The sequence below is a fragment of the Centruroides vittatus genome, unplaced genomic scaffold, assembly GCF_030686945.1.
Source record: "Centruroides vittatus isolate TY-2023 unplaced genomic scaffold, ASM3068694v2 contig_221, whole genome shotgun sequence".
NCBI lineage: Eukaryota > Metazoa > Arthropoda > Arachnida > Scorpiones > Buthidae > Centruroides > Centruroides vittatus.
The window spans coordinates 2,454,085-2,480,777 of record NW_027121377.1 but is presented as its reverse complement, the minus strand read 5'-3'; the positions used below and the strand labels follow the sequence as shown (position 1 = coordinate 2,480,777).

Here is a 26,693-nt window from a genome sequence, read left to right as displayed (position 1 = left end):
GTTTTACTATACTTGTATACTGTTTTCACTTTTCAATTAATCTCCCCGTAACGCAGATAAGTCAGATTAGCGAATTGGATTAACACTCCGAACAATCTTTACTCGAATATTGAAAATTTATTTATTTATAACAATTTTAACGCCAGATGGCGGCTTGACTGTCTTCGTGTAGCCAAATTACTCCACAATTAATTATCCTTAATTAGCCCAAAACGAATCCGGTAGTTGTTTGGTATTTAAATTATCAATGATTATCGGGTTGGACGAACGTATTAGACCAGGCCTGGCCAACCCGCGGTCCCTCACGTTAAATTGTGTGGCCCACTAAGCGATATTATATATCAAAACTTTTGTTTCCCGTTGTGTGTATACCAAAACAAGTAAATAAATGAAAATTTGCATGTGTCATTGTTATAATGTGCAAGTGCAAGTACAAACTCGTGATATAACAATAAAATCTTATTCATTTTGTATTTGTTATACTTTTTTAAAAGCATGTTTGCCTAAATTGTGGCCCACCGTAATGTTACACGTGATCAAAGTGGCTCGCGAAACAATTTGGGTTAGCTATGCCTGTATTAGACTATTATTGCAATTAGTTTCCGAACACCCGAAATTCGTTAGAAAACGCGCATCGGAAGACGGTAGCGCTGAAATTTCAAAAAGAATTTTTTCCGGCACTTATTGTTTAAAAAATAACTCTTATATTATTAATCGTTATAAGTTCGTGTGGCGTTACTGTTGGAAGGTAATGGCACGTTGTCGGCTTTTCTTCCGAACTCTTATATTATTAATCGTTATAAGTATGTGTGGCGCCATCTGTTATAAAAATACAACAATTTTCTATTATTAATTATTATGAAATGGCAAAAGGCTTAATTTTGAGGGTAGTGATGAGTTTATATTTAAAAAATTTGGGAATCGAATAATAAGTAAATCTTCGTTAAGTCCGACCACCCTATTCCTCACTTCCTAGATCTTTCTCCAACAAAATTTAATAACATCGATGTCCTTAAACATAAGCTACCGTGCCGAATTTGATTTTTTAATCTTTATTTCATCCCTCCGGAGGTATTCAATGGAAAGTACTTCAACGCACATTTGCGGTTACGTCTCCTTTCATCGTCATTTCCGGGACATAACCCAGCCGTGGTGGAAGTCGCATGTGAAGAATTTCTTAGGCTACTTTACCCTCGCTGCTTTGCGGCTTGGGCCCCATGTTTTTGACCGAACCGCGTAACCGACTAGTCCAGACGCCGTACAATTTTACGCGGTCGTATCGTCTCGTTCGTCTTCACTCGTCCGAAGTTTTAAGCCCTGGCGCATTAGTTACGTAACTTCCGTTGGAGTGGCAATACAAGGACAATTGCCGCGGCGAGACCGGAATGGCCGAAATTTGGTACGTGACAAACTATTGGATGTGGAGGAATCTCGCAAGTCGCCGGTGTAATTATTATCGAGATTGAGACCGAAGTTTTCAACGCGCAAACGTGAAAGTCGGACGTTCAGCGCCGCTTTCCTATAAGCCTAGAAGTTTGACAATGGCGTTTGGAACGTCGAGCATGATTCCACCGACTTTCCAAAGGCCATTGTCAAACTTCTAGGCTTATAGGAAAGCGGCGCTGAACGTCCGACTCTCACGTTTGCGCGTTGAAAACTTCGGTCTCACTCTCGCTATTAAAGGCTGGCTTCGTACGCGCTCGTTAGTTTTTTACCGAATGCAAAGAGAAATTTTGGAATTTCTTTTCGGATACATTTCTTTAGAATCCAACAATAGGAACTTCACCCGAATTTCGCATCGTCCTCGCTGTTTAAATACTATGTTTACACTACGAAAATCCAACAGGAAACCGCTCCCGGAATATTAAAATTCGATGGTATCTTTCGAGCCACAAAGAAACCGGCGGTACTTCCGGTTCCGTTCGACACCGCCATTCTGTTAAATGGACCGGTGCTTGGGCATTCGACGTCACGGTTTGAATTTCTAGTGTAAACGTAGTAAGGAGTCATCCGGAAAGTAGCACGTGCATGTTAAAAGACACTGACAAAGAGACTCGTACACAGTCCAAGAGGCAATTATTCATTGTTTCTATCGTACACTGCCATAATAACACCAATGGCAATAGCGAGGCTATCTGTACAGAGACGATGGAACATAATAAATCCTTTTTTTATATTCTCGACTCCAAGTAACACGTCATCGAATTCGATCCGGGTGGCCGACGCGGCTCCGGAAACCTGATATGCTTATCGACCGGGGGTGGCGCCACCCGCGCATTAAAAACAAACGGAAAAAAAAGTAAACAAAGAAACCACTCGATCCACCGACGACGGAGAGTCGGAAGATCGCTCACGTCACAATACGAGTCGGGTGCCGCCCGGTCACGTGCTTATTTATATACTACAGCCCGACGTCGGCCGAAAACAAAGGCCCGGCTGCGGTTATCTAAGCTCTGGTCGAGAAGAGGTTCGACCCGTTTCCATTATTGCTTCCTTCCTCGTCCCGGTGTCTTTTTTTTTGTTTTGTTTTCGCACCTACTCGCGCGCTCACCAGGCCCGGTCGTGTGAATTTTTTTCATTTTTTTTTTATATATAAAATGCGGATGTATCGGTACAATATTAACAACAGTACATAGTTTAGTTGCATAAAAGGGCTAAACAAAAACAATTTTTCATCTACAAAGTTTTGCAGCGACAAAATTTTTCTTCTCAACGTCGTCGTCATCTCTCGGTTAAATTGTGCATAAAAAAATGGTACAAAGTGACGAGAACAACTGCTATAAACAATTCTTCCGTTCACATAATGGAAGTAAACTGCCGAAACGGGTAACGGATTTCCTTTTTTTAAAAAAAAAACAACAGGAAAAGAAAATTGACTCCGAATATCCACGTGACATAGACGAGTAATTTGACTGGTTCTACGAATACGTCCGAATAAACACACGACGATCCGGATGAAGATCTCGTTACCTGCGAGACGATTTTACCCGAATTTTCTGTAACTGTAGTTATGGGAACGAAGGGGGGTTCGAACCTTCGATAATACTGTACAATGGAAACACGACGTGGGGAAACACGGAGTTAGAAGCCCGCGAAACTTACGTAAACGCTACCTCGAAACCGAGTGTGGCCACCGGAGAGAGGAGGAGGCGGACAGACGACGTCGGGCGCGGGCCGGAAGTGACGCAAGCGGGAAACGGAAACGCGTCCGTCTTCCATTCGTAACGTGCGCGTTTCGCTTCGTTCCTCCGATAGAAATCTAGAAACGGGACAAAGAAGTTTCTCGTAGACAAAATTTGCATGCCGAACCATAAACCACGACATTGTTATTGTACCAAGTGTTTTTTTTCCTTTGTTTTTTTACTCGAAAGTGGTAAAAACGTTTTTTTTCTCTTTTCGTAATAAATACAAAACTCTACGAGTATATAATAAATGCGTATAAAACTCATTCGTACTAACGGCTTTGTTCTTCGTATACTTAGAAAGTGACGTAAGGGGTAGTTTCGTTTTTCTTTTTGATTATCAAAAAAATGGCGTCGCCAGAGGCGCTCCAACGTAAATTTCGTCCCTCGTTTTTCGGTCACTCGAACCCAACGCGTCGTCGTCGCCGGCGCTCGATCCGTGTAAATCAATAAATAAACTAAAAAATAATAATAATAACCCCGGATGTCCAAAAAACTCTAAAAAATAAAAATATGCAAAGATGATTTTAATAATAATAATAATATGTATATATATGTGTATATATATATATATATATATTAAGGAGCTGCCTAGAAATCTGTACACAACTCAAAGGAGTACGCAGAGAACTAAATCAAAAGAAAAAGAACAAAACAAAAAAAAAAATAATAATAATAAAGGGTGGTACACAGAAAATTAATGAATTAACGACGATACAACGTTCACGACAGACATCGACACGGAAGCGACTAGTATCGATTAATGACTCGATTTCTCGTGCCTTGGCAATGGGTAAATTACACTAGAAACAAACTGAGGGCAGGGGGAATACGTCCCGACGTCCGAAAGAATCTTACATAAAAAAATTTACAATAGATGCACGCAGAACGGACGACAGACAGCCAGACGGGCACGATTATAAAATCTAAATTTTGAATTATTATTATTTTTTTTTTAAATAGAACTGCCATCCGAAAGTTTTTAGCGCTTGAACCGGCGACCGAACATCAAAAACTCGTCTCTTGAAAGAAAAAGGTTTAAAAAGAAAAGAAGAAAATTCTTCCCGTACGGTTTTTCCGGTCGTTTCCGGTAAATTAAATTGTATTGTTATCGTTTTCTCTTTTTGGTTACAATATGTACACGGGGCGGCGCGCGGCGGCGGCGCGACGCGGCGCGCCGGAGGGTACCGCTCCGACTTCCGCCCGCCGCCGGAAACGACCTTCGACCTCCGGCCGGGCGGAACCGGAAGGAGAGCGACGCGGAATTTCCGGAAGGGGCAGACGGGCGACGCCTCTCTCTCTCTCTCTCCCTCCTCCGCACCTCCCTTCTCGTCGCAGACGGCAGCCAATTCGGTTATCTTTTTTTGTTATTACTCGTTTTTTTTAAATCGTTTTTGATTCTAAGGAACTGCTCGACTCCGATCCGCTCCGCTCCGGGGATGGGTGGCTGTGCTCTTCCTCCGCCCGTTCTTCAGACCAGTCTGTCGCCTTGGACGCTGTGGTGGGTCGAAGCGGTGTGCGTAGAATGCTTGCCGGCCTGCAAAAATAAAACAGAGTGACGTCAGCACGGGCCACGGCCGTTTCGCGCGGGTCGACGCCATTGAAACGTGGTAACGCAAAATACAATAGTTAACAGCAATTCGATACCTCGTCGGGCCTCCTGTCTGTACCTTTGAGAAGTAAACCGTTAAATTCCCGTTCCAGTATCTGTCTTGCCTACAAAAATAAGAATATTTCTATTAGAAACTCTAAGTAAATAAATAAATATTTAAATTCCAGTAAACAGATTCCGTTCGGGATATATTCCTGCTATTATTATTGATTATATTCTAAGTAATTTGGCAGTAAACGTAAGGCGCCATCTGTTGCTAAATTTAATAATTATCGAGAGGCCGAATTACCTGAGTGTTCGGAGTGGGAATCTGAAGTGCGAGAGCCATCGAATTGTGGTCGAAACTTTCGTCCAACGCCAACAGAGCACCGTGAATGCCGGATTCCAACAGACTGTTCGAATATTCCTTCAGTCCTATCGAATCGATCCATTTAATAATTCTGTCGTTCGACCAAACTAAGACGTCTGCAAACGAAAGAAAACAAAAATTCTCAAATTCCTTTCTTCCGGCGTAAACCGCCAATTATTATTTAAACATAAAAAAGAGGCGCTCCCATTCGAACATTCCCCTAGCTTATTATAGGACGGACCGGCCCGGCTCTGCCAGAAGCGATAGCCAAAAATTTGAGAAAATGGGAAAGAAGTTACGGGCGTTTGAAGTTTAAGTGGTAGTCACGCAGTGCAAAAGTAAATCTGCGGATGTCTGCCATTTCCATTGAAAAAGGAAGTCCGCCGTGCTTTGCACCGCTGTAATGCCATTCGCCACCAAACCCATAACTGCATCTCGCAGTCCCCTCTGAGTAATGTTTTTGGTTTCGTGACTTTTTTGTCGCGTGCATATTTTTTAGGTTATTCCCTTGGATTGATTAAAACGGCCTGACCTGTATAGTGAAAGGGGGAGCAAGGCGATTTCACATATGTAATTCCACAGCCACGAGTTTGTGAAACACAAGAAAGGCAAGACACTCATTTTCTCTCTTATTTTAATTAAAAAATCTCTTGGCCAGAATTTTTATTATCCACTGCGAACTGGACAGCATCACTGGACAGCATCGTATTTTGCTTTAGCACCATGCAAGATGGCTAAGATTTTTATTTTTTGCATGGTGGTTTTTGTCGTGGCTATAATTTGGCTATGGGAGGGCGGCAGATACATCTCTGCTGAGAGGGTGTCTTGGTAGCTTTGGAGCACGAGGTGTGCTTACCTTCCATATAGAGCTTGTCAAACCTTAGTTAACAATAAAGTTGTTATGTTGTTAAAGGCTTAGATTAATTGTGAATACAGATATTCTATCATGCCAGAATAACACAACAAAGGGTTATGGGCCCAGGAAGAAAATTCCAACATTGATGCAACCGGATTGAACGATCAACTACAGTAAGCCTAAATTTGCTATCTTCGAAACCAAACCGAGTCAACGTTACCTTAGGTAGCCAAGATGGCAGCTTGTCTCTAATTCCAGCAAGGAAACAGTGGGACGCACGTTCTAACCTAACCTAACCTATTCTAATAAATTACCATAATTATTAGCAACCAAATTATTAGAATTGGTTAGGTTAGGTTAGAACGTGCATCCCACTGTTTCCTTGCTGGAATCAGAGACGAGCTGCCATCTTGGCTACCTAAGGTAACATTAACCCCAAACCATTATAACAAATAGAATGGCCGAAATAGGACATGGACAGTTACTGAAGTTTACGGGTAGCAATTTCACAAGCTGGAAGTACCGTATAATGGCCATCCTAGCAAGTAGAGATCTAGGAAATCTATTAATAGACAACCCACCTACGGATTCTGCCAAAGAGGCGAAATGAAAACAATGGACTCTCAGGCCAGAGCCATTTTAACATGCGCGATGGACGACACACAAGTGGCCCTTATCTTAACGTGTAAAACGGCAAAACAAATTTGGACTCACTTAAAAGAGAGATATGAAGGGGACCTAAGGAGACAAGCAATAGAGGCCAGAAACAATGTGGCGAGATTAGTAATGAATCGTGACGAGACATGACGAGATTATCTATTAAGAGGAAAAAACTTCTAAAGAGTGCTAGGATAATGGGAACTCAAACAGAAGACGACTAACTCATCACCACACTAGTGACAGGTTTACCGCAAGTACAACCTAATAGCCATGAAATTCAATAACCTAAAAGACTCCAAGATCTCCGACGTGAGAAAAAACCTTTGAAAGATATGAAGAAAGAAATGGACTCAAATAGAGGAAAAACCACGCAGCCTACAGAGCATATTAGCCAGCAAATTACAAAACCCCAAAAGACAATGCACAAAGAAAATCTCGAACAAGGGAAATGCTATGCTACATCTGCCATAATCACAAGGCAATTGAATGCTGGTTGATCCCAATTAACAAAGCAAGGAATAGAGACAAACGGGATAACTTCGATCTCAATAACCGAAGATCAAATTTCAAAACTTCTAAAATAGCTTGGGAAAACTCAGCTAGAGAGGACGATAACCGACAGAGAATGGAGAAATCAGCTAACGAGAGTAACAACCAACAGAGAGTAATAACTTTAAACACAAACTGTGAGCCAGATACATGTTGGATCATAGACAGTGGGGCGACCAGTCACATGACCCCAAATCGCCAATGGTTAGAGAACATGAGAGAAGACAGAAAAACAATCACCATGGCCGATAATAATGTCATACACTCATTTCTGCAACTCCTATGCCTTCTAAGAGACTATGACTCTAATAGATTACTCCTCGAAGATGTACTATACACTCCAGATCTGAGCAACAACTTAATTTCTGTAACCAAACTGGCAAAGGAGGGAATGAAGATAATCTTTGAGAACTGTAAAATACTTTACAAAAGAGGAAATGCCATCATGTCAGTCAAGAAGTGGAAAGACCTATACACTGTTAGACTCAGGACCCCCAGCCATAGATACAGTATGAAATCCCACCATAATGACTGGGAGACCTGGCATAAGCGACTCTGCCATATCAGTGGAAAGTACATAAACATTTTAGCCAAGAATGAGATGGTAAACAAATTCCCACTTGTACCACAATCCAACACACCTGTATGCAATACCTGCATTAGAGCGAAGTTCACCAGGAAGCCCATCAAACCGATGATCACAAAACAATCAAAAAATCCTCTCGACCTCCTACATCTTGACTTACTCGGACTCTTCAGAGACGAATCAATGGGAGGAGCAAAGTATGTGCTCACCATTGTGAATGACTACTTAAGAAAACTTTTCACTAAATTCTTAAGGGCCAAATCCGAAAGGTGGAATCAATCATAAACTTCACAAAAAATGTCAAAACCACAACTTCAAGAAAGGTCAAACAAATCAGATCTGATAACGGCAGAGAATTCCTTAACGAAAACCTAAGAACATTTTTAAAGGCTAAGGGTATTAACCATCAACTAACTAATTACTATTCCCCTGCTCAAAACGGCATGGCAGAAAAGGCCAACAAAACTCTTATCAAGGGTACTACAGCGTTACTGATAGAAGCGGAACTGCCAAAATCTTCTGGGCTGAGGTAATGAATTGCTTCACTTATGTACACAACCAGACACCCACCTAGAATGACATGAAGAGGATCCCCGAGGAATTGTTCTCTGGAAGAAAACCCACTATAGGACACTTAAAAGTATTTGGCTGTGAAGCATATTATTGGATTCCAAAAATGAGGAGAAGCAAACTTTACTCAAAGGCAGAATCTTTGTGGGATACTCATCCTGTAGGAAAGCATACTGAATATTTGACCTTACCACTATGACCTTAATCGAGTCACGTGATGTAAAATTCCTAGAAAACCAAAGGGGCAAAGACTTCCAAAAACAAGTAAATCCAATGCAGGACTATACCCTAAGTCAATATAGAGAGACAGTGCACCAATTCAACTTCTACAGCTGAGGACATAGAGGATACAGAAATCAAAATCAAGACAGATTACAACCTAAATGAACCTATAGAGGAAAACCACTCTCCAATTGAAGGAAAAAGACCTAGATCACCTTCCAATTTCTACTATGGACCACCTCTAAGTGACTCCAATGTCGAAGAAGACATACCAGAAGACACAAATGATCTAACATATTGTCCCTACAACAGAGTCCTGATATCAGAAGGCAAACTCATAATCCCAAACAGCTACGAGGAAGCAATGAATCCACTGAGGATAAATGGATAGAATTGATGGAAAAGGGAACAAAATTGACAGGACTGCGCTACACACCAGACAGGCTAGATGTAGAAGTTAATAAAGATTTTAAAAATCTTACAATGAAAATGTAGTGGATGAAAGGCAGAAGATTAAAATTGAACAGGAGAAAGATGGAAGTTGTTGTGGGGATGGAGGTGTGCTTCCACATAAAAAGCACAAAAGGAAAAAAGGTTCAGAACAAGATGCTGAAGATGGATCTGGAAGTTCAACAGCAAGTGAAAAGGGAAAACCTCTATTAAAATAAAGAGCGAAGTGAGCAAGCTGAGGAAAAATGAGAAAAAGATAAGAAACAAACAATTGAAAGATTATTAGAAAACAGATGTAAAATCAAACTATCAAAAGTGAAACAAACTAAAAATCAAATGCCCAAAAATGATGAATATAAATAATCAAGAGACAATTCTGCTGCTGTTACCTTTAGGACAAGAATATCCATTAACACCTAAAGTTTCCAAAGTGCTACCTTCCAGAATATTTTGTGATGTTAAAAGATGCAAAAGTTTTAAAAAGGTATCCTTGTTTAAAAACAGGAATTCCACTTTGTAGTTTGTAATGTTATAAGAAAAATTTGAAATTAATTTAAATTGTATATTTTTTGTATATGTGAGTCCGCCTCACCCAATCCATGGCCAAATTAGGCAGGGAATCTGTCGTGGCTATAATTTGGCTGTGGGAAGGCAGCGGATACATCTCTGCCAAGAGGGCATCTTGGCACGAGCTTTGGAGCACGAGGTGTGCTTACCTTCCATGTAGAGCTTGTGAAACCTTCTTAGTTAACAATAAAGTTATGTTGTTAAAGGCTTAGATTAATTGTGAACACAGATATTCTAGCATGCCAGAATAATGCAACAGTTTTAAGTCTAATGCTATCACGCACTTAATGATAACATAAATACAATTTTAGGATTTTTGTTTTGCATTGAGGCAATATTTACTTTATGGTGTCTGTGGGAACAAAGTACTAAATCCTGGTTTATTTTAAATATTTTCGATAACGTCTTATTCTCGTCTTCGGAATCCATGCTAAAATAGAAAAAGTAATAAGCAAAAATGAATAGTTTTTTCTCTTCTGGAGGAAATTACCATTAAGATACATATATTTATACAGTTATACTTAATTTTCGTTCTTTCGGTATCAAAAGTAAAGTTGAAATTCGAAAACGCCAGTATGTAGCAGAAAACTTTGAAAGTTTTTACGCTATTTGTTTAAAAAAAATTAATTAGCTAAAAACTAAACAGTTAATAATAATATGTATTTAACATGGGAAAATATTTGAATCCTGTCGAATTTTTGAACCTCAAGCACGTACTTTTTATATCTCGGGATGGGGTAAACGTTAAAACATGAAATCGGGCATGGTAACCTTTATACAAGGAGTATCGATATTATTAAATTTTGGTAGTACAGAACTCGGGGTGGGGAGATAGACGGGTTGTGTGTCGTATCTCGAGTGAGTCAGACAACAAAAATTTTACTCATATTTGGCATTTACAATATTTATAAACTCATCTCTACTCTAAAAATTAAACCTTTTCCCTTTTATATTATTTATTATTATAAAAAGTTATTTTTAAATAAAATCTCGTAACTGATGGCTCAATATACAATTTTAACTATGTGCTAATATGTCTTAGAGCTTCTTATACATGTAGTTTTTACTGGATTTTTGTAATTTTACTTATGCCGAAATCCACATTTTGAACCTATTTCCTCTTTGTCTCAACTGTAGTTCTTAATTCTTTGCCACCTAGAAGGATATTTTAACCGAAAAGACTATCTCATTTATTTTTATTTTTTTCAAATGAATTTAGATAGAATGCACTGTTAATACTCCTTTAGTCTCTGGCACAGTTTCTCATTGTACTAATTGATAAAATATCTGTTAAATACTTCCTTTTTAATGTAAATGAAATCTCGGACTTTAATTAGGACAGAACGAAAAACAATATGAAATTTCAAGTAATTTTATGAAAATTTCTGCTTGAAATGTCCTTTAAATTTTACATTAGAGAGGTTGAGGCGCAAGTACAAATGTTAAACTTGTATGGCAAGCAGAAGTACACATTTGACACTTTAAGTCAAAGTAAAAAAGCTCGCAGCGCTCGTTCACAACATCACAAGACTCAGTGAACATCGCGCATTGACTCACGGGAAATCTGTTGAAAAAATGGAGGATACATTTAACATCGAGGGTTACCAGCGAAGGTAAATAAACAAATTAAACTGTTTAAAAGTATTTATAGGATGTTCAATAACACTAAATAATTATTTTTAATTCTCCTACCGTACAATCAGATGATAGGACTACCTCATACTTTTGTTGAAGGAAGTAGTTGGCTTATGTAAATTCGAAAGCGGCTCAGGAAATTAATTTTTTAGAAAATTTACAAATGTATTACACTGTCGATGGTAGAAGATGCCATGGAAGAACAAACCTACCTTAAGATAAGCTATTATGAAAACAAACATATGTAAATTGTATAGGCACTTCGTACTGCTTGTTAAAAAATTGAATAGTTAGAGACAATTTTAATCCATAAATTATTTTTCTTTACAACACTATTCGTAAATGCTTAAATAGTCATTATTTTAATAAAATACATCATAATTTTAACCACAAACACAAAAAACTGAAGAAGTTTCAGTCAATTGTCTACTCGCCATTCTAGACGTAGCAAACACCATTATCGAACATCTAGAATTGCCAGATGGCGGCACTCATCCCTCCACCGTTCACGTTTTGGGCTGAATATGTGCGCCTCAACCTCTCTATTATTACTGTTACTTAGTCTTTTAATAAAAATAATTTAACCTACCTTTAATTTCATTATCGCTATTCCTTCTCCTATCTTCTAATGCTTGTCTGTCATAATTTAGCCTTTTCAAACAGTTGATGCCATACTGTAGACTTGTTCTAAATGAAAAAAGTAAAATATTAAAAATGAATGATACATGCTCCAAAAATATTTTATGACCAAGAACACGTACGACTTAATTTTTCTGTACATCTATGCTGATGGTTCCTAACCTGGCATGCACACATCACAGTGGTGATGCAGTGATGCCAGAGTGTAAGAATGAATCTTAAAAATTCAGAATCATAATTCTATGTAGAGATAATTTTTGTTTTAACTTACAAGGAAATGTGAGCTTTGACTTCTCAGATTTTGCCAAAATTTTAGCACATTTTAGTAAACCCTGTCCACCAATGTATTATTGTAATGTAATTTGTGTCGACAAACAGTAATTTAGGAGAAAACATTATTTATACTTTTGTGTGTGCATTACATATTGAATTCTAAAAATAAATCATAATGAGTAGGTTGATTTAGGATGGATTGAAAAGTTTGATATTGCAGATTTGCAATTTTACAAATTGAAAAAAAAATTACAATACATTATCATATATTTTAGACATTATATCTGAAGAAAACTTAAACTTTAGCTTTATAGTTACTTGTATTTCTCACATAACAACAACTAAAACCTAAGTGGTTAAAAATTTATTATAATTTTCCAAATACATACCTATGGAAGCTGTCGATCATTTTCAAATGAACCCGCAAATCTTTTTTGGTAAGATGATCTAGCATTCTGGCATCCACCAGACATTCCATGAAGGTGGAACGATACTGTGGAAGTCCTAGACTAGGCAGCCATTCGTTTCCTATCCACTCATGATTCATCTCTCCAAATGCTAAACTCTAATAGTAATGAGATGTTTTACATTATTAGATACCAATGACAAAATGGAAAGAAAAATTGTCTAAAAATACCAAGACAAACTTATAAATAAACCAAACTATTGCTGTAATTAACAGGGCAATTTTGCTGCTGTTAATAATTAGATATTAAGTAATAGTAGATGTAAATGTTAGGTGCCATCTCTTATCGAAATTAAATTATTATAATTATTAATATTTATTAAATAACCAATTAATTATGGCGATAGTTTGGTTTATTATTAATACGTCTGGTTTGGCAATGTTTATATATGTATACACAAACTTACTGTTCGTGTAGGTTTTGGAGCCGAAGGACTCGTGAGGGCAACCATTTCCTGAATAGCCAAACGGAGTTTGAGTCTGTGCAGCGGATTACTAATTCCTATCTCTCTCTGGATTTCCGTGTCTGACAGTGCGGACATGATGGCTCCGCTTTTGACATTTGCTCGGCAGGCAGCCACGTACCAGGCGGGCATGCCGACCCATAACTATGTTAAAAAAAATAATAGTAACTCTCATGTTCCCAAGAAACTATATAGTTAATTGAGTTGAAGAATTGAGCCTTAAGATTAAATAATTTTCAAAAAGCATCAAATACTGCTGTGTCATAACATCCATGCTTTGAAAATATAATAGGGTATAAATATACAAGTGTTATAATTAAACTGACAAGACTGCGTAGAGAAGAATGTTCTTGACAGATCACAATGAAAATTGGTGATTACCTTAATAAGAACATGGGGAAGAGAACTTGCAATAAAAAAATTTATTTCATTGAGTGTGCTAAAACATGTTACATGCATGCTAATATCTTGTGAAATCATCTCTAATTGTAGAAGGAACCATGGGTATCTGCAAGAAGGACTAAGCTTTGCTAGCCACTTATCAAAATATTGTCGACGATATTCACATCTGAAAGATTTAAGGAAAGGATTTTGTCACTAAATGGACTAAAGAATATGATACAGAAATTTGAAAAACAAATTAGGTGTGACAAATTAGGTTAGAAGCATATAATCTATTGCAAAAAACAATATGGAAGATGTCATACTTATGGTTACAGAAATTGATTCATCTGGCTGCAATTAAAGCTATCCACAGTTAGTGTCATGCAAGTATCTGGTAACTATAAAATATTCAGGTGCAACATAGTCTAGAGAGGAACTATTATTGTGAGAGGGGACTAGAGACCAGACTGACGAAGAGCATGTGCAAAGTTTTGAAGCAAGAGATGTGCAATATTTTTAGCCACCAACAAATATATGCCTTGGCTTAGTGATGAAATGTTTCATGTAGCTGAGATCCAGTCAGCTTGTTAACCCTTTCCCGGCCAGGGTACCGTCAATCTAAATGATAGGTATGTATGTATGTATGTATGTATGTATGTATGTATGTATGTGTAGAAAAGTTTATTTGAAGACTCTGGACAATAAAATTTGTTTATTTGCTAAATATTTTCCCTAAGAAATGCCACAAGATTAATGATGTACCTTTTTCTTATGTGGCAATGTAAATATACAGAACTGCCATATATGGAATTCTATATGTCCACAAAGTGCATCTACACACTGACTACGTAACTGTGTGGTATGGGTTTCCCACAAACTATAACCAGATCTGAGGACCCCATGTATCTATCAGCAAATCAGTCATTTCACAAATCTCAGCATTGCAGAAATTATATAGCCTCCATAACTTTTATGCTTATTGCACGTACAACAATGCAATTGTTGCATACCACATTTGGCAATTATGCCAACTAATTGCCAACTGTTTTCTAATACTTGGAAACCATATCCCGACCTAAACTCATGCAAATTTTTGTTATGGAGTTAATTTGGAAAGCAGAGTTTACCTAGGTTAAATTCAATCACTTGCCAAACTGAAGGCAAGGATAACATGGTATGTTTCAACCATTCCCCAAAAATGTTTTGAGCAACTTTATTCATTTGCAAATTCTCTTCCACACATTCTATTTAGGTAACCACCAATTTTCATTCTGATCTGTCAAGTAAATTCTTCTCTACATTGCTCTGAGTATTGTCAATTTACATTTCCCATACATTCTGAAGAATGTATAGTTGACTCTTGATAACTCAAACTAGAAGAACAGAGAATAATTTGAAGTACAGAAATTACTATATTTTAATGTAATTGTAAACTAATATTGTCCAAACATTAAATATAGAAAATTGCTTCTCAAGTAGTGTATATATTATGGACACAGTTAAAAAAAAAATAGCAGATTACTTTCATTAATGGTACAATGTAATTTGATACTGATAATCCATTTTCAAGACAAGACAAACTTGAGGCACTCACATAGGGCATGGCTTCTTGGAAATGTTGCAAAATCTCAACTGCTGCTCTAAAAGATTAGAGTTTAAATCTAATAAGACACTCAATTTTTTTTTTGGTTTTCTTAAGAAAACTGTGAGAATAGTAATTTCTTCACTATTGGCTTTCTACCAACATCATGCTAATTTAGAATGTGAAATTACTTGTGCTGCCAATAAAGAAAACATTTAAGTTAAATTCTCACCTTCGTATTCAAAGAAGGAAGAATGAACCATTAAGTGCAATAGATCCAATGCTGTAGTAAAGGTAGTTACACTCAAACTTGTTTTTGTGTGGTCTTTTTTTGTGCGGTATATGAATTTCAATCAAATTGGTACACCGCACAAAAAAATTGCACAAAACAAATCACACAAAAACAGGTTTGAGTGTATAAGTACAACATTCATCAGAAGAAAATCCCTCAACTCGACGAAAATTATAGCTCCAACTCTGCCATACATATTTGCATTTGCAAAAACCCATAAGAAAGGCCAACAGTTACGTCCTGTAGTGGATAAAACAACTTCGCCCACCATTAAAATGGAGAGACTACTTAACAAATACATGAATTGCCATCTACAGGAGCATCCTTATACAGTCACCAATCCAAAACAAGTACTTCAGAAACTGTGGAATCTTAACGATTCAGCAGTTGCTACTTCACAAAGATTCCGCAGTTTCTGAAGAACTTGTTCTGGATTGTGACCATATAAAGATGCTCCTGTAGATGGCAATTCATGTATTTGCTAAGTAGTCTCTCCATTTTAATGGTGGGCAAAGTTGTTTTATCCACTACAGGACGTAACTGTTGGCCATTCTTATGGGTTTTTGCAAATGCAAATATGTGTGGCAGAGTTAGAGCTATAACTTTCGTCAAGCTGAGGGATTTTCTTCTGGCAAATGTGGAGAGTGCTTATAAGTATCTTTTTCTATAGCATTGGATCTATTGCACTTAATGGTTCATTCTTCCTTCTTTGAATATGAAGGTGTCATTTACCTGCAGAGTAGAGGTGTACCTATGGATAGCCCGCTATCAGAAACCTTATGTGAATTAGTGGTTAGAAAGCACATGACACCATATTGCCTAAAATTTATGATGATATAGCATTATACGTCTGATACATCAATGATATTCTCATAGTGTGGAACAAAATACCTAACGTCAAATTGGTACTTGGGCCAAAAGAGTTATTGTTAAAGTACCTACCGATCATTGCAGATCGAACAAGAGTTGTACAGCTATACACTTTTTGGACATCAACATCAAATTGGAAGATGTTTCATAGAAGATGTTTGATGTTTCATTAAGTATCTTATTTGTGTAAAAATAATTTTTGGAAATTAATTTATGTCATTATAAATTATGCTTTAATAATTTTAAATAATTTACATATATATCAAACAAAATGTATAAATTATAAGTTAGTGTACTGTGTTCCATTTATAATGTTAATTTGAACATGTAAAATGTGTGTGATTTTTATATGTAGCCATTTTTGTTCTGTGATTTATACCTGATAATGTCTATTTTAAATACATGAAAACATTAGTAAATAATTTCGTTATTTATTAATTACATAGTTGCTGGTATTGGCTTGGTTGTGTGTGTTTATCTAATCCCAGTTTTGGACAGTTACTGCTTCTTGTTCTCTCTCTCATTCTTTGGAATTAAGCATAGATATGTGATTGGTATTTTAGCCAGTTTTTATTGATTTATTTTAAAGATTTTGTTTTTACCCATTTTATTTGTCAATTTTCTATATTTTAGCAAGTTCTACTTACAGTTTTACTGATTTTATGCAACATTTTCAAATACTAAGTTATTCTAGTGGTCATCATTAGATATATTATAGTTTTACCATATTATATACAATAAAGACTGATGAGGGGCATATGGCCCAAAATGAAGAACGGCATTTCCTTTAGAAAACAGAAAATAAAATTTACTTTTTCCATCAATAAAAGTGGTCCTGTATGATAAGTTCCCCATAGCAATTCTGTACTTAATTCCAAAGAACAAAGAAGCTATTACAATTTGTGTATGCTATGTTATTAAGCAAACCATATACATGCAGGGTTCCAATAACTTTAGTCCACATCTAACATGATATATTAGCCATAAACTAAAGTCATTGGAACCGTACATTTGAGAGAATCTTTAATACCATTTTCACTTTTGAGGTTATAAGAATTATGCTGGAACAAAAGTAACATTTGATTATTATGCTTTCGTGTCCTTTTTAACTCTATTTAAAATTTGTTTTGTATACTAGTACTTTCTATATATTAACAGGACTTATTATACTGGAAATTATGGATGCAGATATTTAGTCTTACAGTTCAAAAATAATGTTCTTTATTTAGTTCACCTTACTAGTATACAAAATAAATTTTAAAAAGTAACATTTGACTTAGCAAGAGTCAAACCCATATCATATCACATCAGAAGTTTATTTACTTTAGTTATATATGTATCTTTAAATAATGTAAAATAACTAAAGTATGTAATGTTTAATTTGAAATTAAAATCCTTGCCTCCAACCAAGCGACGATCGTGGGCCCATTCCACAATGCAAAAGGTGTACCTGCTTTCATTGCTTCAGCTAATAGTTCGTGCCTACAAAACACCAGTAATTACTAAAGTGAACAAATAATTACAAAATTTTATTCTGTAATTGTTAAAAATATGCATGCTATACTTTAATATACATATAATCCAAAACAACAGGAATTGTGGCCTTTAGACTGACTAAAATTGCCAAATATAAGACAGATATGTAATATTTACTGCAAGTGTAACTTATCCTAAATTCTTATAAAAAAAAACTTAAACCTTAACTTATTAATAAATTAATAAGAGAATAAATTGAGGACACAAAAACGTACTTCCTCTTCGTTCTTCTGTCATAGTCTGCTTTCTGCCCTAGCCCACTAGATATTGCTGACGAATCCGTTCCTATTACTTCGCTATCAGAGTAAACAGCACCTACGAGTACAAAATTTAACAAATTTGGTATTAGTGTTAATTCTGGATGTTATAACACATTTTCATCAGTTTCACAAAAATTTTCTAACATGATAAACTAAATTTACTACATACATAAAGTATGTAGTAAATTTAGTTTTCTATAGCATTGGATCTATTGCACTTAATGGTTCATTCTTCCTTCTTTGAATATGAAGGTGTCATTTACCTGCAGAGTAGAGGTGTACCTATGGATAGCCCGCTATCAGAAACCTGTATATAATGTAATATGTAATATAAACCTGTATGTAATATAAACCTGTATGATGCCTGTATATAAATTCATTAATAATTGAATTTACTTATCATTAAAGGTAAGCATCTTGATGATTTTAAATTATTAATTTAGAAATACAGAAAACAATGGAAATTAAACCTGTTAGAGTTGCAAGTTCAAATCTGATGAAACAATTGAAGAAAGAATAATCCATTAAGTTTATTAGCAATTCAAAAGTAAAAGATAAATGGGAAATTTGATACTTTAGTTATTCATTAATTTTTAATTAATTTATTTATATGTATAAAACTAAATAATTGTGTGATAATGTTTGATAAAGTGCACTTTTTCTTCTTCCTCCTCCTTTCTTTTCACTGCAGGTGCTCTTATGTTTCTGCCTTTTGCAATTGTTCTTTTTGATGTTCCTTCCCACACTGACTTCTTTTACTTCTTAATTCTTTGATGCCCTGTGCCTTTTATAAGAATGTTGTTTGTGCTAGTGGCCTCGACAAAAATTCATCAATCCATTTTTCAAATAAGTAGGCTGGTCCCAATACAGTAATATTTATAGCTTGATTGAGACTCGTGAAACAAGCCATAACTGTGTTTAGTTGTATGTGTTTAAAAAACTCACATTAAGAAGTGTTTCTTAAGACTAAGCGTTTACAATAACTAAAAGCTATTCTTCAAACAATCAGAAGTTTATTCCATACTTTGAGATGTAAGACTTATTTTGACATAAAATAATTAAAAATATATGTACATACCTTGATTCATTAACTCTTTATTCAATGCTTCCTTTGCTTTGGCTTTTTCTTTCTTACTGAAAAATCTCCCCAGTGAAGACTTAAAACCCTTCTTCTTGGGAGGTGTCTTGTGCAGAGAATCTTGTGAAGAATTAGCTGAACTGAGAGGGGAAGGAGTGCTAAGTAAACCTCCATCCATGGTTTGCCTGATAAAAATATTGCTATGTAGGAAAAATTGCATGCAGAAAACTAATAATAACAAGCAAATTAAAGCCAAAAGAAATAGCAAATAAATTCTAAACTGAAAAATATTAATAATTTATCTATTATTATAAGCAAGTTTATATATGTATATAAACTATATATAAAATTTTCAGTCGACGGAAGCTACATATTAGCAAAACAAGGCAAACAAAATAAAAGTTCACACTAAGCTAACAGACAGAAGCAGCCATAGTTAATATATGTTATCTAAGGGAATTAAATGATACAAAAGTGCTTTAAATATTTGATTCTCTCTTGTATGGGACAAACTGTTGGTGTATGTAACTACTCGGAGAGTCGACAGAGAAAAATGACATTTCACAGAAAGGTTATTGGGAATACAAAAACTTCTCAGCCAATTTACAAGAAGGGATTTGGATGACATTATAAAATTTAACAAAGGCCAGAAATAAGTTTATTGAATACTTATGAATTAATTTATGAAATATGAATAAAGGAAAGAAATGGTTTAATGCACCAAGAGAATTCTATCAATAGTGATAAAAGCAGTTTTTTTCTTTTCAAAACTGAGAGATTCTAAGACAAACTATATACTAAAGAATATTAGATATATTTGTCAAGTATTTCTCCAAAAACAGTACAATAAGATGCCATTTAGCATTACGCCACACAACACCTTTGTCATCTTATACTAAAGCATACAAAACTTGACAAAAACCCATAATTTATAAAATGAACATTGCAACCATCATAACTTTCTACTTCTTAGTCAACTATCATTATTTGTATTAAGAGTTCTCTTACCCCAAACAGAGTAACTGTATTCAGTAAGGCTATGTGGCAAGATAACAAAGAATGAGCATGTATGCTGTTTGAGTTGTCTTGCAAATCCTAACTGGAAACATGGCAACTGAGCAAAGAGAGATTCTTGGCATGACGATCCACTTTAGAGTATTGCTAGACATGAGAAATTTGAGATATTTTTCTTCCTTTTTAATTATATGCAAAAACCTATGAGGATGACTTGAAATCCAGCCCATTATTCTATAAGTATACTGACAAATTTCAAACTTTTTCTAGTGCACTTTGTGAACAAAATTAAGAACATAATATATTTTAAAATTATGAATAGTTGCAGCAATAGTAACTTAAGGACCTAGGCTAGCTATTAAATTGATCATGGTTGTAATAAATCTTTATAAATAGATTTCTTCTTGTTTTTAAAATATACTTTTGTAATGTTTGCATCACACCATTTGAAAATCACTGGCCTAGAACGCTATTCAAAATGATCTTTGGCATTTATTACTTACATTAACTGCAGCTTTTTATGTAAAGATGGCATTGTAATTGCTTTGTGAGCCACCAGAGAGGTCGGACTGTTCCTCTCTTTCCGGCAACAGGTTGTTGACCTACTCACTTGTCAAGGATAGTTGTTACGTTTTGTTACGCGTTATGCGAGTGGAGGAGGTCAGTGGAGCCAGCGATAAGATGCTGGCAACAGTCGAGTAAAGGCACCCGTTTAAAACAAAACAAGATTTATTGAAATCAAAAAAATTAAGCTACAATTCTAACTCTCAATTATGCATAGGGGGAGCCGAGAGAGAGTTTACAGAAATTGTTTTCATACCTCTTAAAGATCTCTGAGGAAACTTTTGACATGATTCTGGAATAAGGCACTTGGTCAATTATTTGCGACTGCAATGAACAATTATTTCACGGCTCATCCACAAACACGCTCGACTGGCAGATCGAAAAAGACCCCTGAGGGGAGAAGGAGGCGGTTTTTATAGTTTCCTGGCGGGAAACTATGTCATGAGACCGATGGTTTAGAGGTTAAAGTTGTCGTCAGGATTAAAACAAATGACAAATCTGGATGTTAAGTATAAACTTTAAGTTGTTACAGTGTGAGAATGTTTCTCTTTTGGAAAAAGGGTTATAGGGTTTCCATGAACTCCGTTGTTCGCTTTCATTAGAAATAATTTAGAAAAATCCAATAAAATTCCAGATCTCGCAGCTTTATAGATGTTTTTTTGTTTCCTTTGCTGCTATAATAATAAAACTGCTGATGATGAAGAGTTTATGTTCAGAATGTAGCCCAAAGGCCTATCAAGTAAGGCTGAAGATGCTTGTCTTCGTTTAAACCTACTTTATAAATCTACTTGACACCTTTTAAATTCTGGCATATATTTTTTCCTGGTTCGTTCACATTCAATATATGCATATCTCCGATTAAACAGATGCCTGCTGGTCAAGCCTGGCTTCCCAAATGAAAAGACTGACATATATCTTAATGTTACAATGATCCTTATAATACTGTTTCAGTTAATCTACATTTGCTAGAAATATATTATGAAGTATTAATGTATTTGTTATTTATTAAACCCAAAACTTTAAAGAGATTTCACTATGAATTAATTATACAGGTTTCTAATGCTTCCAAGTCTTAAACTTAGATTTTCAAAATGTTTAAGCCTTGGAATCGACCTGTACAGGAATTCTAAAATGAACATTATTATTTGTGTATCTAAGTAAGCTCTTTTGTTCCTAAACTAAATTCTATCTATCAAACTAGGAAAAAAAAACCCACAAATGTACTAGAAAAATTTTTATGGAGAAGATGGGGAAAAAAATCTTTCCAAAAGCAAAATAAGTCGAAACTGGAAAACATTAACCTGACAGTCTAACACTTGCAAAAAATGACCAGAAGAAAAAAGCAAAAAATTAAATTCTTAAAATTCTACGGAGTTTTTAGGAATTGTCATTTCGTTACTATGTTCGAGTAGAAGTTATAGAATTGTAGTTTGAAAAAAATAAATAAAAACTAAACAACTTGCACTTTTATTTTAAATCATAAAATAAAATACTAAATTATGGATAATGTAAATCTAATTTAATTATTTAAAAAATTTATTTATGGGTATAAATTTTAGATAGACTAAAATTAATGTTTTATTCTGTATTTATTAAGTAAAAAAAATAAATTTGACATTTGAAAATAACCTTAGCATGTCTTGAGATATGGAAGATATATTTGCTAGAGTTGTGTGAGGGTTAGAGATGGAATTAGGCACACTTCTTTGCAGAAAATCATTCCGGATCGGGAAGCGCATTTAAATATAAAGGGACAAAAAACACAAGAAAATATTATATACAATTTGCATTCATGCAAGAAAGCATAATAAAACAACTATTATATAATTTTATAAATTAATAGCATTAAATCTTTATTTAAATTAAAATACACTTTGCAGAACTTATAAAAGAAAAATTAGTTTAATTTTAAATTTCTATTATGATAATTGTAATAAAACTCTGTTTATGCAAATATTTTAAATTAATGAAAAACAAACATTCCAGATTTTTCTCAATTTGTCTAACACCTAAGTGGGGCCTAGTTTCTTGTAGAAAGTCCTACTGGGAGGCATCTACCTAAAAGATTGCCCACTTGTTGCATTGCTGTATCCCATTTTAAGAATGGTTTGGCCATCTGCCAAACCAATCTTAAATTTAAAAAAAATTTTGATCTGTTGCTCTTTATATCTTTTGAGTACTGTGTTAAAAATTCATACCCCAAAGACAGGTGCAAGTGCCAAAAAATGAAAGGTGAATAAATTTCTTAGTTCCTAAAAGTTGTATTTGTAAATGTTATTGATGTATTGCTCTGCAAAGCAGCAAGTCGTGAGAAATGGGGACAGAATAGGAAATACACATTTGTATCCGGGAGAAAGCTGCTTCTTGTTCAGAATAATTCTTCGTGTCTACGTCTAACATGCAGTTCACATTCTCATGCTTTGTGAAATAGCATCAATGCAAATCAAATTCAAACAAATTACCATTTAATGCTTTTAGCCACGTTATTTGTGCGCATAGAGTATCCTTTCTTGCTAAATCAGAAGTGTTCTACAATCACGTAATTGACCTTTGTCTTGTTTTGTGCATCCTTTTCAAGATAGAAGCACCAACTTTCAAATTTTATTGCTGGGGGAACTGCAAGCAGCCTCCTCTTCTAGTACTTTGTCACTTTAATTATGTCATGTTCACAACTGTAGATATCTGCATTTGTCAGTTATGTGGGTGTGTAAGGACTTTACAACACATCCCATAAAGACTTATTTTGGAGTATATACATTCAAAATATTTCACATCTGTTACAAGACTTTTTCTACATTTTAAAACTTTCATTTCTTATAGATCAATATGAAAATTTCACACACACTTAGTATGAAATTGCATAGATTTTGATAAAAGTATGCACAATGCGTAACTAAAACAGTCATTATATGATTTTGAAAAAATAGTAAAAAATAATTTGAATAATCAGAGCTTTATTACAAAATAATTTATTTACAGTTAAAATTTACATGAATTATAATTAATTTTATATTAAGTAATACTTTAAAGTATATAAATTATGTATTCATAAATGCTTAAAATTATTACTTTGGGAATTTTAAACTACTAAAATTATGCCTATCAAGGGAATCCGAATGTAAACAAACTAGATTTTATGTAGTGAAATAATATTAATACAAATTATTTATACCAATATAATTTCAAGTATTGAAATGGCAGTACTGCTGCTGTTTCTGACAAAAATCTTTCTCCAACATTTGAAATTATAGAATTTTAAATTCTGAGCTTTGTGTAGAATTGTCTACCATATCAATAACAACTGCAATGTAAATAATTATTTTCTTTCATATGAAATTCTGTATTTTATAATATCTCACAAAACTTGTTATTGTTTTGTATTCTTTCTTTGATCCATTTATTTTAAGGAGCCAACTTTCTTATTTTTGTTAACAAAAATGTTTTTGGCCTGTATTGTTAGGACTTTGTTCTTTATTGTTATTATTATTTTTAAATTTCTCAAAGAATCTGCAAAATCATCTCTCTCCTGCTATGCTAAGATGGAAGCCAAAATCCACATCGAGATGATTTCCTCAAGAAGACCCTTGTGCCAATCCAATAGAATTCTGTGGCTCCGGGATGTCAAAAATTAAAATTGGGAAATGGCACTTCGCAACACCAGATGGCCTGTGGAAATCTGCATAGATGTGATGACAAGACATAGATTGAACTACCCCTTGTCCCTTCCAGGCAATCTCCTTTGGTTGAAACCAAAGTGCCACACTATAGTTTGAGAGCAGAGTGGCCATGCAGAGCACAACTATTGGCAGTATTTTAGATTTACATAAACCAAGAGGTTAGCAAATTTTTCACATAGAAAAGAATCGATCTTCTGTATATATACAATTAAAAGATTATTATTATTGTTTTCTAAAGTAAAACTAAAATTGTAACTGACAACGGTTCAAAATAAGTCAAAAATATTTTATTAAACAAAAAAAGTTGGTCTCCTTAAAATAAGCTGATCGAAGGAATTCCAGTGTTATTTAATTCCTGTTGACTACAGTATGTTCCGAAAACTCGTATTTGATACTCATTAATGGTAGTATAAGCTATTCTGCGTCTTGTTTAAAGCAGATTCTGTATTGTTGTGAAAATGTTTACAGCATTTACATTTATACATGGCCAGATGCTCGTATAATATCTGCAAGCTTTTGTATCGGATAGCAGTGTTTGGCATTTCCTTGGCCTAACTATTTTGCATTCGTAATGAATGCATGTAATGCTTTTCTATGGCAAAGTTGCTCAATAATAACATTATTGCTGAATTATCAGTTTTTATTTGGATGCAAAATACCTTAGATACTGTTACACTAAATTAATTTCTGTGCTTATTTATCACAAGAGCCAAGAATTATCATGACATAAATCACAAAATTATTAATAGTATATTAATCTGTAATGCACATCCAAATTGTTTTGTTTCAATCAACCACAAGAACACTTTGCATAGATTTTTATGTAATCTTATCTGCTTTTATCTAAATGCAATTTATTTAAAAATTGCAAAAAATTCTTTACAGTCAACAACAATTTAGTATTACTAGCAATATATTTGTATATTTTACTGAATGATTTGAGTGTACTTGATATATTCAAAATTTTTTATTAATGATAATATAGAAATTTCTCATTAATCTAAAAGTGAATGGGAATAAACATTTACTAAAACCAAAATTTAATGATTGATTTGTAATCAAAAACTATCATCAATATTAATATTTAAACAGATTCTGAAAAAGAGACAATTTAATGGATTGAAACTGAGTAAACAATCATTTTGTGTTGTGGTTTTAGTAGTAATATACTGGATAATATATACTGGTTGATACGTATTAACCAGTATGTTAGTGCCATAGGCCAAGCATTAAAGTGAAGAATTTCAGAACATAAAAAGCCACATGTTCACATATTGATGGCCTTTGGTCTGCCAACAACCGTATCTGGATTCTATCATAGAAAGAACCGGCCTTAATATGACAAATTTTTGATATTAAAACTGTTTAATAGTGCATCCAATATTTTAAACGTGTATAAAACAGATTAATATTTCTACAAGAGATTATTTAGGATTCTAGAAGTTATTCATTTACTATACATCTTTTATCTCTATAAAACAAGTGTATAAAGTAAGATTGGCCCCACTCTGGAAATGATAAATAAATTTAGGCAATTGGATGTTTACAAAAGTTGCCAATAGCGGTGTCATCGTGCATCTATGCACTTTTCTGTACATGCAATAGTATCTGGACTGAACTTGCAAAATGTCGGTAGCCTTAATGATTTTGTGAATTCTTTCCTTTAGTATGCATGTTGTTCCTGGATCGATCTTGTACATGTTTTCTTTTTTAATATCCATTATAAAATGCATGTTGCTAATATTTTGTCATCTCAGTCGGGCAAATTTTGAGCGAGACACCTGCATTACAAGATATTGCACAGATGTAAATTACATAAATTATACTTTGGCTTAAATTTTGATTTTGCAACTGTTTTTCCCATTCTGTTTATTATAAAAAATTATCTTGGAATGTTTGAAGTTTAATTCATTAAAGTAAATTTTCATATATAAAAATGCTAACAACAATTACAGAATAATGAAAATTTTTCTAATAAATCAAAAACTATGTAGAAAAATCTCCATTATCATCATATCACCTTCTTATTTCTTCACTGTTTAATGCCAATGCCTGAGCAACTCGTTCTAACCGCAGAGAACGTGGTGTCGGAGGACTGGTCTCTCTTCTGATTAATCTACTGTCATCCTTTGATTCACTTGAAGGATGGACCTAAATCAAAGATTGGGACAATGAAAAACTTTTTGCATACATTTATGGCAGAATTTAAAAGCAGCTATAAAAATTGATTGAATAACTAATACTTTTAAAATAAAAAGTAAAATTGCAAAAAGAAAGAAGAAAAAAAAAAAAAAAAAAAAGAAAACACACAACAGCTGCCCTGAAATTAAAACATCACATTCACAAATGTATTCTG

General features: G+C 34.6%; 1 protein-coding gene across 9 annotated transcripts in view; it reads right to left on the bottom strand.

Annotated features, from left to right (window-relative positions):
• Nucleotides 1-2,059: 2,059 nt before the first annotated feature.
• Liprin-alpha (PTPRF interacting protein alpha) overlaps nucleotides 2,060-26,693 on the bottom strand; it is a 148,908-nt gene continuing 124,274 nt past the window's right edge. For 3 of the 9 annotated variants that reach the window (XM_067265342.1, XM_067265334.1, XM_067265340.1), the window contains 11 exons: nucleotides 26,358-26,488; nucleotides 22,290-22,364; nucleotides 19,083-19,267; nucleotides 17,960-18,059; nucleotides 17,609-17,690; nucleotides 13,024-13,224; nucleotides 12,540-12,715; nucleotides 11,828-11,925; nucleotides 5,084-5,259; nucleotides 4,830-4,898; nucleotides 2,060-4,719 (listed from right to left, as the gene is read on the bottom strand). In XM_067265342.1, coding sequence (XP_067121443.1) covers nucleotides 4,654-4,719; nucleotides 4,830-4,898; nucleotides 5,084-5,259; nucleotides 11,828-11,925; nucleotides 12,540-12,715; nucleotides 13,024-13,224; nucleotides 17,609-17,690; nucleotides 17,960-18,059; nucleotides 19,083-19,267; nucleotides 22,290-22,364; nucleotides 26,358-26,488 — 1,359 coding nt within the window. In that variant the 3' untranslated portion in view covers nucleotides 2,060-4,653. Of the gene's footprint in view, nucleotides 4,720-4,829; nucleotides 4,899-5,083; nucleotides 5,260-9,966; nucleotides 10,034-11,827; nucleotides 11,926-12,539; nucleotides 12,716-13,023; nucleotides 13,225-17,608; nucleotides 17,691-17,959; nucleotides 18,060-19,082; nucleotides 19,268-22,289; nucleotides 22,365-26,357; nucleotides 26,489-26,693 lie in introns of those variants that run through there. The other 6 variants (XM_067265336.1, XM_067265338.1, XM_067265335.1 and 3 more) reach the window with 6 other exon arrangements.